Raw genomic sequence first — 18,250 nt, 5'->3', positions numbered from 1 at the left:
ACCACCATGACTGAAGAGAACTTTTCCTGGGACCATGAAGAAAGACCTTAGGGTTAGACAAATAGTATGCCTGGACCCTGTAGTTGGTCTTATGACAGACTGCTTCATGGGTTAGGACACTGCTATGTTTGCTAAGGGTATTTTCTTTCTAATTTCCTCAACATTTGTTGCGTCTATGCAAAAACAACAAAGGATCCCTCCTCCCTTTTTCTTTTCTTTTAATCATATTTTTAATCTTCTAGATAGGGCCTCAGACCTTTTTTCACAGAACCTTGGGACATGAATTACTTTATTTTACCTCGTATTTTTGTATTTTTCTATAAAATTGAGGAAAAAAATAGAGGGTGGGGGTTGGAGGCCAAGGGCCAAGTGGTCTCAGGTGCATTGGTAGAGAAAATAAAAAAAAACAGAACTAAATATCTAAACCAAAGTTGACAACAATAGAATCAAGAGACCCAAACTATAACAATCTAAACTTAAAATGAACCTGTTATACTGGCAGGCCAGGGGGCTAAGAGTGGAGATATGGGATGCATGCACTGAACTATGGCAGATGGAGGTCAACACTGGTGGTAGGAATGGCCATGGCCCTAATTCACCATCACTGTAAGCCTGAAACCAGCTATGAAGGACTTTATGAATCACAATGGTTTCAATAAAAATCAAAACAAGCAAAAAACAAAAAAAAAACAAAAACAAAAACAAAAAAACAACCCAGAGTTGTTCCTTTAGGTTTTAATCTAAGTAAAATGTAATCATTTCTTGATGATTCCCCCAAGTGCCAGGACTCTTCATATTCTTCTAATTTCTTATTCTCAACCTCACCTCCAGACCTAAGATGCCTACAGTTTCAGATTTCTTTCATTCTTAGTCCTTGGAACCAAAACTAAGGCCCCTCACAAGTGGCAGGTGAGTCCTTTCCCATGCCCTCACCTCGCTGGAATCCTCCTGCTGATTGATGACAGCGAGGGCATCCTCAGCCGCCTGTCGCTTGGCCTCAGCCACCGTGCGCTCCATCTTGGCACGCTCAGTGGTGATCATGTCATGGGCTTTCCGCTCGGCTTCAGACACCGCTTTCTGCAGCTCAGTCATTGCTTGGCGTTTCACCTCATTGACGGCCTCCTCTGCATGCCAGGCGGGCCAAATGGGACAAGAAGACATTGCTCTGTTAGTAAAGACCTTTAGAGACTGATTTGTATTAAGTACACTTTGCTAGAACAGGTAAACCTTACATTCTAAACACTGGACACTCTTGTGGCTGGCTATACACGAAGATGCAAGTTATTTTCTTTTAACTTCTATGCCCGGGGGATACAAGTTTTAATCTACTGAGTTATGACAACTTTTCCCCAAAACTGATATAGCTCAAGATGGTACCAAGGAGTTAAGGGGCAAAGGGTTTGTTTTTAATCCAAACAAAAAATATGTCTGAATAAATGAGACATTAAAAAGTAGGTAGATCATCTCAATGCAAGTCATATGAACATATGACTTATTAAAGCAAGTCCTCAGAAGAAAGGGAGCATAAACACATAAAGTTTATTAAACAATTACCTTGCTGATGAAAAACATAGTGCCACAGTGAAAAGGTAACTGCTAAAGCAATTGGTGTGTGAAATCAATAAAGAAAACAGATCATTCCATGTTTCCTCTTTTATACTTTCTGATTGATGTGATATGTGCCTTGATAGATATTTTAAAGTGATAGAGATTTTTAAAATATCATTTTTTATTTCCACATTTGAAACTGTTGTCCCTCAACTGAACTAAATATATGGGTGGTTTTTGCCCAGCCAACTGTTACACTGGACAGATGTAATTGGATCATTCCACAGGGCAGAACAATCGGGCCTGACTACAAACCTGCAAGGTGTCAAATTAGCTAGCTATTTTTGGCTTTGGAAAGGGTGCAAAAATTTGACTAATGTACAACGTAAGATTGACAACTAAAACAAGTAATTTCCATTAAAAAAATTAACTGTTCTAATTAACAAGGGAAAATATCCTCCCCTTGAATTAGTTTATCTAATTTTCATCTTTATTCAAAGCAAAATGACAATGATTAATTGAAAATTTAATAAGCAGTAATTATTAACTTGGCAAACCTAGTCCCAATTAACACTCTATTAAAACTAATTATGACACGTTTCATTCAAGTGTTTGCACTTAATTGTTTCACCCACTTAAAAAGCACCTTAATTAAATGTTCTGTTTAATTAAAAACATAGATTCTGACTAAAAATGTTTAACTGTAGATTAAAAATGGAAAAGGAGCAAGTACTTCTATGGTCTCTTTACATTCTGTGCTTTATTTCACAAGTTCAATCTCCTTGACTTGAGGCTCAAAAAAGCCTTTTTCTAGTAATTCACCATCAAGATTTTTGTATTCTTATCATTTCAGCAGCATTACCTCTGTAGTTTACTCATCTGCAATTATTGCCTACCGGGTTTGATACACTAAAATATAAGGGAAAGATAGAGTGGAGATAGTGACTAAAATATACTCAGCCTGTGGTAGCTTCAAGATAAGCCATTTAAAATCTGGAGAGAAAGCAACCATTGGGTCATGCTTGTAGCACCCTCTTCACCAGGAAATAGAAAGGAATCTTTATTATAGTATCATAATGACTGGGGACCAGGGAAGTGCTGCCCTTCTAATGATCTAGCCAGGGCATGATGTAGTTTGAATATTCAAGGTGAATTAAGATTCTAGCTAAGTGGTAATACAGGACAATAATTTTTGCTTACGATCAAAGCTGTAGCTTGACTAATTGTATATGCAAATCAGGCAATTTCTATTTAAATTATGCATTCCTCTTCAAATCCCACAGGCATATACAGATCAGCAAAGAGAATTGGTAGGACATTTGCAAGATGCTTGAATATTTATTACCAACTGCAAACATTCACTGATATTTGCAAAAAAATATATACTGAAGGTAATTGTCAGTTGCAATTTAAGAGCCAGCTTTCAGTTAAACTGCCCCAGCACACACTTTAATAAAGAATTTGCGTACCTTTATGAGTATGTTACCTTTGTTTTGCTATCTTTGTTATTGTTATTGAAAAGAAAACTTTTAGGGAAAAATTTAATACGTCAGGGTTGTAAAATTTTTTAATTTAGATCGTACTGTAAACACTAAAAATGCATTTTTAAGAAACCTATGAAGATATATTATTTGAGGCTTCCAGATGAAAGTTTGATCTGTTTCTGGAGAATTTAAATACACTTTAAATGTAGTATCTACCCACATAAAACTATGTCCAAATTGTTTTTATGCTAAATTAGGGGTATCACAATTAGGAAAATACATATGTAATCAATACCACTATTAAGGCATATTTTGGAAGGAAGACCAAATACAGATGATAGACAAATCTAAAAATCAATTAAAAAAGATTTCAACCTTCTTAGAGCATGTATGCACACAACAGAAATTGGGACACCTCTGGATACACCTGAAGCACCCTCAACCTTGGTATACCCAGAACTGGCTTCAAAGACCCACAGACTCGAGAGTTTGGAAAAATGAAATACAGTGGACTGAACATATTATTATAACATGTCAAGTTAAAAAAGAAACTGATTATGTAGAAAATACATGGTGCAGTTTTGAATCTGCTTCCAATTGCTTACCACTTATGATAGGACTTCCTTTGTGCCTAGCTATTCAAGTTGACTTTCCAACAAAGGTGATATATTCAGAAAAATCTGCTCTCACTTAATAGCAGTCAAACAAAGACATGAGCAGATAATAGCACAGAGAAATTTGGATTACAACAGGACTGTACTGTCAGTTTTTCTTTACAAACGATCAAGAATTTAACTTAAGTATACATAAACACTGGGAAGGCAGAAAAAGACTCCCCTTCAACATAAAAAAAAAAGTCATCTTTCTTGCTGTCCAAAATAGTAACTCTTTGTACTTTCTACTGGAATATGTTGAACTAAAGAGATTAAAAAGGAAAAAATGGTCAGAAGGAACCATTCTCATTTAGGTAGGAAGCATCCAATCCATTTTAATAGTTTTAGCATATTTCCTTTAACTACTACCATGTAGAAAATTTCTTAGACACAATACTATATATTGTGTCTGACTATGCAGCTAACCAACATAAATATATTTAACTCATTACTTTCAAATTAAATAGATTTATGATTTGTTTGTTAAACATACAGGAGAGCTCTCTGTTTCCTCACTGGTGCTATTAAATCTAAGAGTACTGTCCGATTTTTAAATTCCATATCAGCTCAAAGAATAGGTATTTTTAAAAAAAAAATCTATACAGTCATTTGGACAAAAGTCAAGTAGCCAAAGCAAGCAAGATGCAGAGTGCCACAGATGCAACTGAATTAAATCAAAACCCAGAGAGAAATCTTTGTAGGGAAAAAAAACTTTTTTGGGGGTGGGGGGTTGGAAAAATCTTTTTTTGTAGAAAAAAAATACTACTTGATTGGGGTTCCCAACCCAGATAGCTAATCTGACAAATTGCATAAAAGTATTATCTGTTCCTCAATCCTACTATTTTAACAATTATGCTCAGCCACGGTATATATTTGTCAAGCCATCTCTAATTTTTGATCTGTTTGTTTTCTCTTCACAGTTGATATATGATATATGGCTTGGTTCAATATTTATAGTACTGGACCTTAATCAAAATTCTGTGTTCCTTAAAGTTCAGAAAGTTAATGACTTGTCAAGAACTTTATATTTCAAATGGTACAGTAATATCCCATAGTGAAAATCAGATAATTTATATGAAAACCTAAATTAGAAGTTAAAAACATTTGCCATTTAGGGGAAAGAGCGATAGCACAGTAGTAGGGTGTTTGTCTTGAACATGGCAGATCTAGGATGGACCTTGGTTCGATCCCCCAGTGTCCTCTATTGTCCCCCCGAGCCACTGAGCACATAGCCAGGAGTAATCCCTGAGTGTCACCAGGTGTGGGCTCCCCACCAAAAAAAAAAAAATTTCCATTTAATATAAAAATATCTTGATCCTAGGATTGCATATCTCAGTGTTAGAAAACTTGTAATAGTAGTTAAAATTCTGTATTGTATGTTCAAGCATAGACATTAATACTACTATATACAATTTTATGTCAAAAACATTGACAACAAATTTTGCTGATATTTCACTTAGCACAGAAAGATCAACTTAAAAATTTAGTGGTAACCAGTGTATTAATTTCTAAGTGCAAAAAGGCAACTAAGCTTGAGGTGTTTTTTTAAATTTAGGGAAAAGGGTTTAAATATGCAACTTGGTTTATACATCACAATATTTTTTCTTTTCCAGTAGGAAAACTGCAAGTAAATTGAGACGCTGTAAGTCACATTACTGTCTAAAATCATTATACTGCTGAAAAATGAGAATTTATAAATTGAAATATTACCAGAATTTCAATTCAAGTGGCACTAGCAGATGCTACTAAAAGAAAGCAATGTACATTCGATGTTGGGCCTGGTATAAGAATATTCATCATAATTTTTCCCACTGGAGGGGGGAAAGTTGTTTTGTTTTGTTTGATTTTAGTTGTTGTTAGCAGTAAAGGTTTTTTTCTTGTCATTATTCACATCACTGCATTAACAACTGCATACAGCTGCCAGAACACGAAACTCGTGTTTTTAAACAATTCTTACCAGCTTTCTTCCAGATCTCCTCTGGCACATATCCAGAAGCGGGCCTGTGAAGGAATTCCCGATGAGCGTCTATGAAAATAATAAGAAGAGGGTGGAGAAAAAGGAAACCATGGTAAGCACATTATGTCATTACTCGAATGGAAGTAAGCAATGCCCATTCTCTTGGCTTCTCTACAAAAACGTAATTTTAAAAGGCTGAGGATTTCACTTATAGAAAATAAAACAAAATTAGCCAGGCCAGTCATCAGAGCTTAAGGAAAACAATTTGTCTAAATGCCTTGCATGCTCAAGCCAAAGCAACTTTAATGATTTTCTTATACAATAAGAGGTTGGCAAATGCTGTTTCCAATACACAATCACTTTGTCATTTCCATTGGTATAGTTTATTTTGTTAAAAAAAATATTTGGTTGATTCCCTTTGAGGAGTCAAGCAGTTATTTAAAGAAAGTCAAATATTAGCATAATGTAGTTTTCACGCAGCTCTGATTCTACCGCCTTCTAATAAATAGTAAGGTTTATTGCGTGATCAATCAGTTCTCATACTTAATTGCTTATTTAAAAGGAGATGCAATCGTGCAGTTTGCCACAATGTGGATGGAACTGCAACATGTTATGTTAAATGAAGTAAGCCAGAAGGAGAAGGATAGATATCAGGATGGTATCACATATATGTAATATTTAGAATAACTGCCTAAAGGAATGCAATACTTTAAATGGGGGTATCTAGAGCACTCTTGGTCCCAGAGTATAGTGAGGAGAAGAAAAGAAAGTGGAGAAGACAGACAAATGTGAAATAATGAGGAATGGGATCAAGGTGTTTCAGGAGCATTGGTGGCATAAAGGAGGGACAGAACTAAATATCTAAACCACTGAAGTAATGTCAATTCATAACGCATTGACATGGGTGGGCTAGAGAGATAATATGGCAGGAAAAGTGTTTGCCTTGCTGAACAGGTTGACCAGATTTGATTCCTGCATCAAATATGATCCCCCTATCCCATAGGGCCTGATTCCTGGAAGCAGGGCCTAAACTAACCTCTCAGTTTTGCCAAGTGTGGCCCTCAGAACAAAGACATTGATACAGATGCACATAAATTCAAGAAAACATAAGATGGTAATTTAAGTTTGTGGAGATCACCATCATTTACATCAAAAACAGCCTAAAACAACTTGCTCTATAGCTTAAACCTTATAGTGCAAAAACTGGCGGAACTTGGAAGGCTAAGACCCATTTTCCTTTAATGAACTCAGGAGTAAGTCACTGATGGCAGAGATAACTGTACGACTAGAGAAACAACTTGTCACTGAGCTCAGGCAGAGAATAGTTCTTGTTTGAAATGGGTAAGGGGGCAGAGAGAAATTACCCAGAGATCAACAATTTACTCACAACAAATACAAAGTCCTGAAAAGCAAAAAAGATCTTCAAACCAGAGATAGAATGACTCCTATTAAAAAAAAAATAAAGCTCGGCCAGAGGAATAGTACCATGAGTAGGGCACTTGCCTTGTACAAGGCCAATCCAGGTTGGATTCCTGGTATTCCATGTGGTTCTTGAGCCTGCTTGGAGTCATTCTTAAGCATACATCTAGGAATTACCCTTGAGTATCACCAGGTGTGGCCTCCAAAAAAGTAAATAAATAAATAAATAAATAAATTAATTAATTAATTAATAAAAATAAGAGGGGCCGGCACAGTGGCGCTAGAGGCAAGACATCTGCCTTGCCCGCACTAACCTAGGACAGACCGTGGTTCCATCCCCCGGCCACCTATATGGTCCCCCAAGCCAGGAGCGATTTCTGAGCACATATCCAGGAGTAACCCCTGAATATCACTGGGTGTGGCCCAAAATCCAAAAATAAATAAATATTAAAAAAATAAAAATTAGGAAATCAATGGAATACATCAAATTCACACTGACATAGAACAAAGCATCTAATGATATTTTTTAAAATAAACATGGAGAGTATTTCATAGAAAGAATATCAGTTATTCAAAATAGCCAGTCTGGAAACACAGTACAATGGGTGAGGCACTTGCCTTGCATGTGGCTGACAAAGATTCCATCCCCCACATCCTATATGATCCCCAAGTACTACCAAGTATGATTCCTGAGTGCAGGGCCCTGAACACCACTAGATGGGACCCCAAAATAAATAAATCCAAAGAAGAACATAATTGTGCTCGTCTTGCATGCAACTGACCAGGGTTAGACTCCTAATACCACATATAGTCCTACAAGTTCTACCAAGAGTGATCTTTAAGTACACCATCTGGATTAAGCACTGAACATTCCTGGGTGAAGCCCAAAACCAAAACAAAACAAAAATTAGAAAATTCCAGAGACCATAAAAAAGAGAAATATCTCCAAAGCAACAGGCTCAATTCACAGAGAAAAATATAAGAAATGACGCTAAATATAGTCCTATGAAGACAGAAGAGACAGTAGAGCAGGTGAGGTGCTTGACTTGCATGTACCAACTTGATTTTGAACCCTAGAAATGCATATGGTCTCCTGAGCATTACCAGAAGTGAATCTTAAGCACAGAGCCAGCAGCAAGCTTTGAGAACAGCTGGGTGTGCCCTCCCAAACCTCAAATAACAATAAAAATAATGACAATAATAATAATAAAAATAGCATTGTGATAATAATACAGATGGGGCTAAGAAAGACAAAAATACAGGAGAAATGAAGCAACACTTTAAGAAATATTAGGATTTGGGAATTCCAGATAGATAAGAGTGAAGTCAAAAATACAATAAAATAGCTATAAACTTCCAAACTCTAGATAAATTAACCATATAAATGCAGGAAGCTGAGAAAATAGCCAAAAATCTCGAAATGTAAAATGAATCACACCAAGACACATCAGTATTAAATTATTAAAAAAGCCCTAGAAAATAATTAAGAGCTAATGTTTTGCATGAAAAGGGCCCAGGACACATTTTTTAGCAGACACCAGAGGATTCTATCATGTATACTTCTTCCAACACTTCTCCTACTAATGCTGTTGGAAGTAGATCCTTGAACATCATATTCAGTGGAAGGAAGAGTGGGATCAAAAATTAAATAAAAATGAGACTATTATCAGACTTTTTAGTAGAAACCCAAGAGGCTAAAGTAGAATGATAAAATTCAATTCTTAAAGATAAAATCTTCCAAACAAGAATATTCTACCAAGGAGCCCAAATAATAATACAGCAAGTAGGGCTTGGCAAGTTTTTAATCCTCAGCATCCCATATGGTCCCCTGAGCATTACCAGGAGTGACTCTTGAGTGCAGAGCTAGGAGTGACCCCTGAACACTGCTGGGAGTGCCACCAACTACCCCCAATATTCTACTTGGCAACATAATTGTGCAATATGATGTAGAAATGATGGGTTTCCCAAATAAGAAAAGGTTTGTAATATTTGTTTACTGCTGTTGTATATGTAAACATTTCCATGGGATTATTATGTTACTGATCTTACCCTGATAGGTGATTGTGCCCTACCCTCGGGTGTGACCTGGCATTCTGCTCCCACCCTAGGTGGTACCTGATTCTGCTCCCACCCTAGGGTGGTACCTGATTCTCATGTATAAAAGCAAGGGTCTGTGAAAGTTAGGGGCTTTATTCTGGGGCTGATTCTAGGGTTTTTGGCTTCAGCCATATACTATCAAACTTCACTGCAAGAAATGCAGAAAAGATCCTACCCAGAAAAAGAAAAAGCAAAAGAATATTTAACTTTGAGTTTGGTTTAGAAAAAAGGAAAAACAGAATCAGAAACAAATACAAACCAGAATAAAATGAGGTAATATCAGAACATCAAAATAGGGGAAGAACTGTACAAAATCTGTTAAGTCTAAAAAGATAAATTACTGTCAGTAAAAAAACAAAAACAAATCTAAACCACCACAACAAACAAATTAAAAAACCTTATATATGAATAAACTGGAATAGTCTTCAGGAAACCACGAAACAAAAATCTAGAGTGAGACACTTTGGGGAAAAAAAATGAAATAGAGAGTCGTAAGGGAAACCATCTAAATAAAAAGGCAGAAACAAGAAAAATAAGAGGGACTGTTGGAGAAAAGCAGTAAACTCTTTAGATCATTAATCACCCTGTATGTGAATGGTTTGAACTCGCCAATCAAAAGACACAGCATGGCTGGATGGATAAAAAAGAAAAACCCGTCAATATTATGTATATAGGAGACTCTTACCTCAGATAAAACCACAAACATTGGCTCAGTGAAAGCCTAAACAATCCAATAATGCAGAGAAAAGGGCAGGATGTGCTATTCTTATATCTGATCAAATAGATGTTCAACTTATAAGAGACAAAAATAAATATCATATAACTGACCGTAGGGACAATCTGTCAAAAAGATACTAATCATCAATATTCATGCTCCAAGCACAAGGGCACCCAAATCATCAAAACAATTATTTAAAGACCTCAAGGGACACAGTGACAGCGGCACTGTGCTTGTAGGGAATCTTAACACACCACTTACAGTGATGGCCAGATCATCCGGGCACGGAATTAACAAGGAAAGAATAGCATTAAATGAAGTAACTGATGAGATGGACTTCATTGGAACAGGAAAAACTTTTAACCCCAAAGAAGTGAATGTTTCCGGTTAACAAGTAACACTCTCAAGGACAGTACTATTTGGGGACAATAAAGAATGTCTTAGTAAATCTGTGAAGGTTGAAATCATAGCAAGCATTTTATTCTGAATCACAATGGAGTTAATGCGATCACAAAGACTGGAGAACCTCAAATATGTGGAGACAAAACATTACTTCTTCACGTTTTTTTTGACAAAATTAGAAAACTTCAAGCAGGTATAAAAGGTGTTTTATTTATTTATTTATTTATTTATTTATTTATTTATTTATTTATTTATTTATTTGTGTTTGTTTGGTTTTTGGGTCACACCCGGTGGTGCTCAGGGGTTACTCCTGGCTGTCTGCTCAGAAATAGCTCCTGGCAGGCACGGGGGACCATATGGGACACTGGGATTTGAACCAACCACCTTTGGTCCTGGATAGGTTGCTTGCAAGGCAAACGCCACTGTGCTATCTCTCCGGGCCCTATTTATTTATTTTTGATAAAGGGAGTTGCAGAAGTAGAACAGATAGTAGGGTGCTTACCTTGAGCATGATAGACTAGATATCTACACTGGCACCCCATCGGGTTCCCCAAATACCACCAAGAATAATCCCTGAGCATAGAGCCAGGAGTAAGTCCTGAGCACTTCTGGGTGTGGCCTTCAATAAACAAAATTGATCTGAGAAGAGAGACAATATGGTGGGTTAGGCCATTGTCATATATGACCAACCCTATTCAATCCCCAGCACCTCAGACAGATAACCAAGCCTTGCCAAGAGTGCACCTTGGGCACAGAAGCTGAAATAAACTCTGCCTAGAGTAAACCTGAGCTCTGGTGGGTATGGTCCAAATCCACCTCCATCCACCAATTAAAATAATATAATCTAACACCTAAAGAACTAAATAAATAAATGAAAATAGGGCCCAGAGAGAGAGCACAGCGGAGTTTGCCTTGCAAGCAGCTGATCCAGGACCTAAGGTGGTTGGTTCGAATCCCGGTGTCCCATATGGTCCCCCGTGCCTGCCAGGAGCTATTTCTGAGCAGACAGCCAGGAGTAACCCCTGAGCATCGCCGGGTATGGCCCAAAAAACAAAAAACAAAAACAAAAACAAAAAAAAAAAAGAAATGAAAATACAAGTTAAAGGGAGAAAATAAAAATAAAATGAAGACAATATAAAATAAATCAACAAAACCAAGAGTTGTTCATTTGAAAGAATAAAGAAATGATCATCCTTAACTAGGCTCACTTTTAAAAAAAAGAGAAAACCCGAATTTGAATATTCAGAAATGAAAGAGGCAAAATTACAAAACATTACTATGCATATTCTATGCAAACAACATGGACAAGCTGCATTAAAAAACTCAAATTCTTTGAATCATACAACCTCCCATAACTCAATTAGAAATGGTTTCAACAGACAATCACAAATGCAGCAATCAAAATAATATTCAAAATCTTCTGAAGAACAAAAAGCCCAGGACCAAATATGGTTTCACTATTAAATTAGCAAGCTTTCCAAGACATACTACCCTCTTTCTCAAATTCTTCCAAAGAATTAAAGTGGAAGGGTGTGAGGTTCTGTGATCATAATAGTTTATAAGATCAAAAATATCCTAATCCCAAAATCAAATAATGAAAAAAAATTCAAATCAGACTATCTCTAATGAACATGGGCACAAATACGCCCCCCCCAAAAAAAAAAAAAAAACAAAACTGAATCCAGCTCAAGAGGCACCATAACCAAGAGAATGTTAATCTGGGGATCTTAAGACTTCTCAAATTATAAAAATCTATTATAAAACACAACATACAAAAGGAAAAACAAATATCACAAGGTCCTATCATGTAGAAGAATCATTTGAATAGAATCAACCACTTATGATAACTAATTTTATTCCTAATTATATGGAAATAGGACATACCTCAACATAATAAAAGTCACATGACAAGCCCATATCTAATATTTGTCAATGGTAAAAATAAGAAAGGCTGGACAGAGTGGTAGCACAGTGAGTAGGGCATTTGCTTTGCATGACACTGACCTGGGTTTGATCTATAGTCCCCCAAGTCTGCCAGGAAAGATCTCTGAGCCCAGAGCTAAGAGTAACTCCTAAGTGGGTTATTGGGTGTGACCGGCTACTTGTGGGTCAAAAACAAGCTTTCTTCTAAAATCAAAAACAAGGCTATCCATTCTTGCCGCCTTTACCAAATATGGTACTGAAATGCTACTCATTAGATAATAACAAGACATAAAAGAAAACCAGATTAGAAAGAAATAAAACAATCATTAGTTCTTGATTAACATATTATAACTACGCCTAAATAACTATTATAAAGTACAAATACAGTAAAGTCTAAGGATAAAAAGTATAGAAAAATCTATTATATTTCTAGATGCAATGAATTAGATATAAAAGAAATTAATAAAGCATTACCATTCTTACATATTAAATAAAGGATAATACTTAAATATTGATTATGCTTAATAAAGGAGCTAACAGACCAACACAAGGAAAATCACCACCTCCCCAAAATAGAAATTTGGGGGGGGGGAGCTGTAGTGATAGCAAGTAGGCAGAGCGTTTACCATGCATGTGGCAGACCTGAGTTTAATCCCTGGCATCCCATGTGGTCCCCCCAGCCTACCAGGAGTGATTTCTGAATGCAGAGCTGGGAATAACCCAAGTGCTGCCAGGTATGGCTCAAAAAAAAAAAAAAAAAAAAAAAAAAAACAGAAATAGGCTAAGCGCTCAGAAATTGCCCCTGGCCTGGGGGACCATATGGGACATTGGAGGATCGAACCGTGGTCCTTGCTTGGCTAGCGCTTGCAAGGCAAACACCTTATCACTAGCGCCACCTCACCAGCCCCAAGACATATACTTTTAATAAACCATTACTTTTAAGAGCTATTTGTTCCCTGATGTTCAAAACATTTTTCACACTAGAAAAAACACAAATCAATCTAAATATTCGCTAAAGTTTGAATAAAGACATAGTGTACATATTTTTGGACTCCAACTCAAACCCATCAATAGAACTTGAAGTCTATATGCTAAGCAATGTTAGTCAAAAAGTGGAAAACTCATATACTCATGTCTGGGTATAAATAAACTGATAAAAAAAATAAACACTCAGCAATTGAAAACTTTGGTGATTACCAAAGGGAAAGGAGGAAGAAAAGTGAAAAGTGTAGACAGTGTGATACCACTGAATTGGGGATGAATGTGGTGGCTCTCATACATGTATAAAGCTAAGAAACTGTCTTCTCTAACTTTTTTAGTATCTATGATAAAAATTTACTTAAAAAACATTATCACCTAGGGGCTGGAGCGATGATGCAGTTGGTAGGGCATTTGCCTTGCGCACTAACCTAGGATGAATAGAGGTTCGATGCCCCAGCGTCCCATATGGTTCCCCAAGTTAGAGCTGAGTGCAGAGCTAGGAGTAACCCCTGAACGTCACTGGGTGTGGCCAAAAAAATAATAACCCACTATCACCTATAGTTATATATCCAAACTACAGAGTCAATAATATTAAGAACTTTAGATCCAAACTATAACTATCAAACCTTATAGTGGGCCTCTAATAGTGGAAAGCTTGCATAGGGGTTGGGAGTGGGGGACAGGAGGGAATTTGGGGACGCTGGTGGATATGAACTGACCCTAGTGGTAGAATTGGTGTCAAAACAATGTATGTCTAAAAATCAGCTATGAATAACTTTATACATTACAGTTTCTTAATAAAATGACAAAAATACATTTTTAATAATAGCACCTTCCACTAGAAGTATTTCTAGAAGAAATAAACTTTGATCATGTTATATAGACTCCCATGACAGAGTGAAATAAGAAATTTACATGAGAAACCTTCTGAAGACAATCTTTTAGGAAATGGTGTTGGCTTTAGAGAATTCTTTAGATACATTGATAAAGCTGAAGACAGCAGGAAAAGACAAACCTCCCTTTTTTTCACTTTTTGGGCTAAGTAAAATGAAAAATAGTTATATTTTTAAAAAAAACTACATAAAAAAATTAAATGGCCAACTGTCATCCTGGGGAAGAAGTAAGGTGATATGACCAGTGGTATGCACAAATGAGAGATTATACTGCCACCTGCTAGGCTTGTGACATTGGGCAAATTAATTTCTCCATGTCTCCATCATTCAATTCTCTTTGAAGTTAGAACAATATGATGCCCTACATTTAAAAAGTGCTGTAAGAACTAACTAGGTACTTCCTGTTTCATGGCCACCAGGGAACATCTAAATTCTCAGCTAACTCTCTACATTAGCTTCTAGTATCTTCATTACTGTTATTATTAATAAGCAGATTGCCTGTTTAGAAAGAATATATTTTTATTTCCTTATAGTCCCTGAACATTTTTCTCCCCAGCACTTAAATCCATATAGTCCAGGGTTACACAGATATTGCACAAGGGTTAAGGTGCTTAACCTTAACTTCTTGCAAGTGGTTGACCCTTGTGCAATCCCCAGCACTATCTATAGTCTTAAATTCAGCCAGGATTAATTTCTGAGCAGAGTCAGGAGTAAGCCCTGAACACAAATAGGTATGACCCAGCAACCCTCAAACTTCAACTTTAATCTGTATAGTCCAAAATTTTAAAAGAAAAGGACAGTTTTAAAAGCTTTAAGAACTTTGGTTTATGAAAGAATCACTAGTACATTTTTATTCCCGGAATATATTTCTTTAGGAAATATACTCTTAACTATATCAGTTAGTAATTCACTGAGCTCTTGGGAGGAAAATCATCAAATTTCCTAGATTCCTTTGACTTTCTAAACTGTACTTGGAGGTACTGAGAAAACCATAATATTATGGATCAAAAACATGGTTTCAACATGCAAACCTTGTGCTGCAGATCTTTGACTCATCTTCCAGGCTCTTTAAATGGCAGTTTCAGAATACTCATAAAACCTCAATAACTATGTTTATAGCCCCAAACTGAATCTCACAATAAATAGGGGCTCAATAATTTACCCAACTTTCCATATAGATTATGAGCACTCAAATATACACTGAAAAGTTGTACAGAATTTTATCATCTGCCAATATTATCCTAAAATTCTCCATGACACATTCATAAACACATAGACTCTACCTGACATAGTAATCCAAAACAATTAAAAACAATAAACAAGGGGCCAGAGTGGTACCACAGTGGTAGGGGCATTTGTCTTACATGCACCTGATCCAGGATGGACCTGGGTTTTATCCCTGGCATCCCATATGATCCCCTAAGCCAGGAGCGGTTTCTGAGCACAGAGCCAGGAGAAACCGATGAGCACTGCTGAGTGTAGCAAAAAAAAAAAAAAAAAAAAAAAAAATCAACAAACACCATGCTGCTTAAACATTGTCCTACATTCTAAAAGACGTTTTCAAAGCAGAAGTAGAAGTTTAATATGATTTTTTTAAAAACTATGTACTTACATATAAACAAAGACATTACAATTTCCTTTCCAGCTTTAAATTACTTTGTCCTAGGTAAACATCAGATTTAGATTAAACAGTAAAAAGTCATTAGCATTGGTTGTATTCCATAGAAACCTATTTTGATACACTAATGAATGCTACAGTAGCTGAAGAAAGCCAATGGCTAATAAATTTTATGTCTTCTGATTAAGTACTAGCAATGTTTATAGAAGCAAAATTGAGTCTTAAAAAAAGAAAACCTCCGCAACTGATCAATAATACAAGAAACAATTTTCTTCCTGGACTTTCTTATTTTAGGACACTGGCTAATTTCTACAAACCTATTATAAGGCTTGGAGTCTATAGAAGCTAATTTTAACTCCTAAATTTTGATTACCTATAAAATATCAGTTGCCATAAAATTGATAGTTTTACAAAAATGTAGTGTAGGAACAAAATCATAAGTGCTTGTAGAAGATGATTTAAAATGTGAAAAGTATCTCTGAATATAGAAGCATAACTATATAATAATGAAAAAGTGGGAAAAAAAAACCCTTCTAAGTTAAGTTTATCTAGCTTTGCAATGTAAACATGGCTAAGAGGAGGAGGATGCCTTTCCTTGGGAAGACACATCTATGAAAGAGAACAAGTCAAAGCTGGGAGACACGTTCTAAGAAATGTAAAAAGAACAGAAAGCAATCTATGATGTATGAACAAGATGAAGATGTGCTACACTTACGACAGATGGAGACCATTGGGTACTAGATACAGCATGGGCCGCCATCAATAAACATGAAGGGTTGAGCTGATGGCCTTTGGAGAACCAATGTGACCTCATATGACCCAGGACAGCAAGGCTCAAAGCTTGGCAGCACCTAGGTATGGCCTTCATCCTGTAGTGAGCACAATGAGGCTGTGATCATGATAATATCTATTACACAAGCCATCACAAGAAAGATTAAGTTCATGTTTATAAATGCTACTTTGAGGGGGATAATAAATTCATAAATCTCAGCTTTATAGAGTTCAGAAGCTCAAACCCAACCTAGAAGGTCAACCATTGCATTACCATTTCTGTCATTAACAATCCCTTCTTTTTCTTTTTCTTTCTTTGGGGGTTGGGGGGGGGTAATTTGTTTTGTTTTGTTTTTTGTTTTTTGTTTTTTTTGATAATTTATTGAAACTTACTTAGAAAGGTGTGAGGGAGAGAAAGAACAAAGTACTTATTTGAGAGAGAGCACAGGTTTATCCATAGTGGATATCATTAGAAAAGAAACAAGACAAGCAAGTGAAACATGTTCAAGGAAGAATACGGGCTTGAAGAGCGAGGCAAGCAGCAATAAATTTATTACTTTTAGAAGATGTTTGTTGAGGAAAGAGCACAAAGGCATGGAGTATAAACTTTACATGCTGAAAGCCCGACAGGTTTGTTACCTACCACTGCATGGGCCCCAAAGCATTCCTATCACTAGCCACCCCTGAGCACTGCCAGATGTGGTAACCCACATATTTAATTGTCCCATCTTGTTAAGATCCAATATAGTTCAACATAATAAACTTTCTTACTATAGTAGGCACTTCACATAGGTGCATAAGTGAAATCTTGAATTCTTTGCTGAGAGTTAAAAGCATCAAAACGAGTATATAAAATTTCATATAAAGATAAACTTTAAGTAACTTGTTTGGGGTTTTTATAATCCAATAGTACAAAACAGAGTAAGTTCCTTAAGCTAGAAACAATCTGTTTCCATACTATTTTGTATCATGAATTAGAGTCTCCAAAGCATATTTTCTTCTTTTTACTTTTAGGGTGAAAACATTCCAAGGATTTACTATAATTTTATAATCTTGAGTGACAAGAATAAACATTAATCCATATACCACTATTTTTTTAACATTCTTTTGCAACCACCATCTTTCAGACTCTCTAACAACATACACATACAAGCCATCACCACCAACAATAACAACAAATAACCAATCTCAGGCAAAAATCAACCAACCAACCAACACTCATGCCTTCCCAGGCAACCTCTCCTATGATTCCTATAAAAAATGATCTGGCCTTTTTGAAGACTTCAACTACAAACATACCACAGGTGCTATTTTGTCTGCTTTTTTTATTCAGTATCATATTTAAGAAACTTACTCTTGCTGTATGTAACTATACTGTTGTAGTTTTTTTATTATATATAATAATATAGGCATATTAAAATTTATTTATTCATCTATTAATGAATATTTGAGCTTTTCCCAATTTGAAATTATGGTGAGAAAAGCTGCTAGAAACACTTAAAAAATTAAAAGCGACTAGAAAAATAGGACAAGGTGTAGGTCACTGGCTTTATACATGGTCAGCTGAGGTTTGATCCCCGGTACATAATTTGGCATCTTGAGTCCTACTAGGAACAATTCCTACACTTAGAGTCAAAAGTAAGACCTGACCACTACTAGTGTAGCAATTAAAATGTTTTATACTTAAAAAATCTTTTTTAGGATTACATTTTAAAATAGGAATAGCTATTACTTACATCACACAACTATTACTGCTTCTATACCTATTGACTAATTTAATAAAGAG

At 36.0% G+C, this 18,250-nt stretch overlaps 1 protein-coding gene across 3 annotated transcripts in view; it reads right to left on the bottom strand.

The window, feature by feature from the left end:
* RUNX1T1 (RUNX1 partner transcriptional co-repressor 1) overlaps positions 1–18,250 on the bottom strand; it is a 177,147-nt gene that overhangs the window by 15,663 nt on the left and 143,234 nt on the right. For all 3 annotated transcript variants that reach the window (XM_049782120.1, XM_049782119.1, XM_049782121.1), the window contains 2 exons: positions 5,643–5,711; positions 934–1,124 (listed from right to left, as the gene is read on the bottom strand). In XM_049782120.1, the coding sequence (XP_049638077.1) occupies positions 934–1,124; positions 5,643–5,711 (260 nt within the window). The remainder of the gene's footprint in view (positions 1–933; positions 1,125–5,642; positions 5,712–18,250) is intronic.

Source organism: Suncus etruscus, chromosome 10, assembly GCF_024139225.1.
Source record: "Suncus etruscus isolate mSunEtr1 chromosome 10, mSunEtr1.pri.cur, whole genome shotgun sequence".
Taxonomy (NCBI): Eukaryota; Metazoa; Chordata; class Mammalia; order Eulipotyphla; family Soricidae; genus Suncus; species Suncus etruscus.
This window is presented reverse-complemented; position numbering and strand designations above follow the sequence as displayed.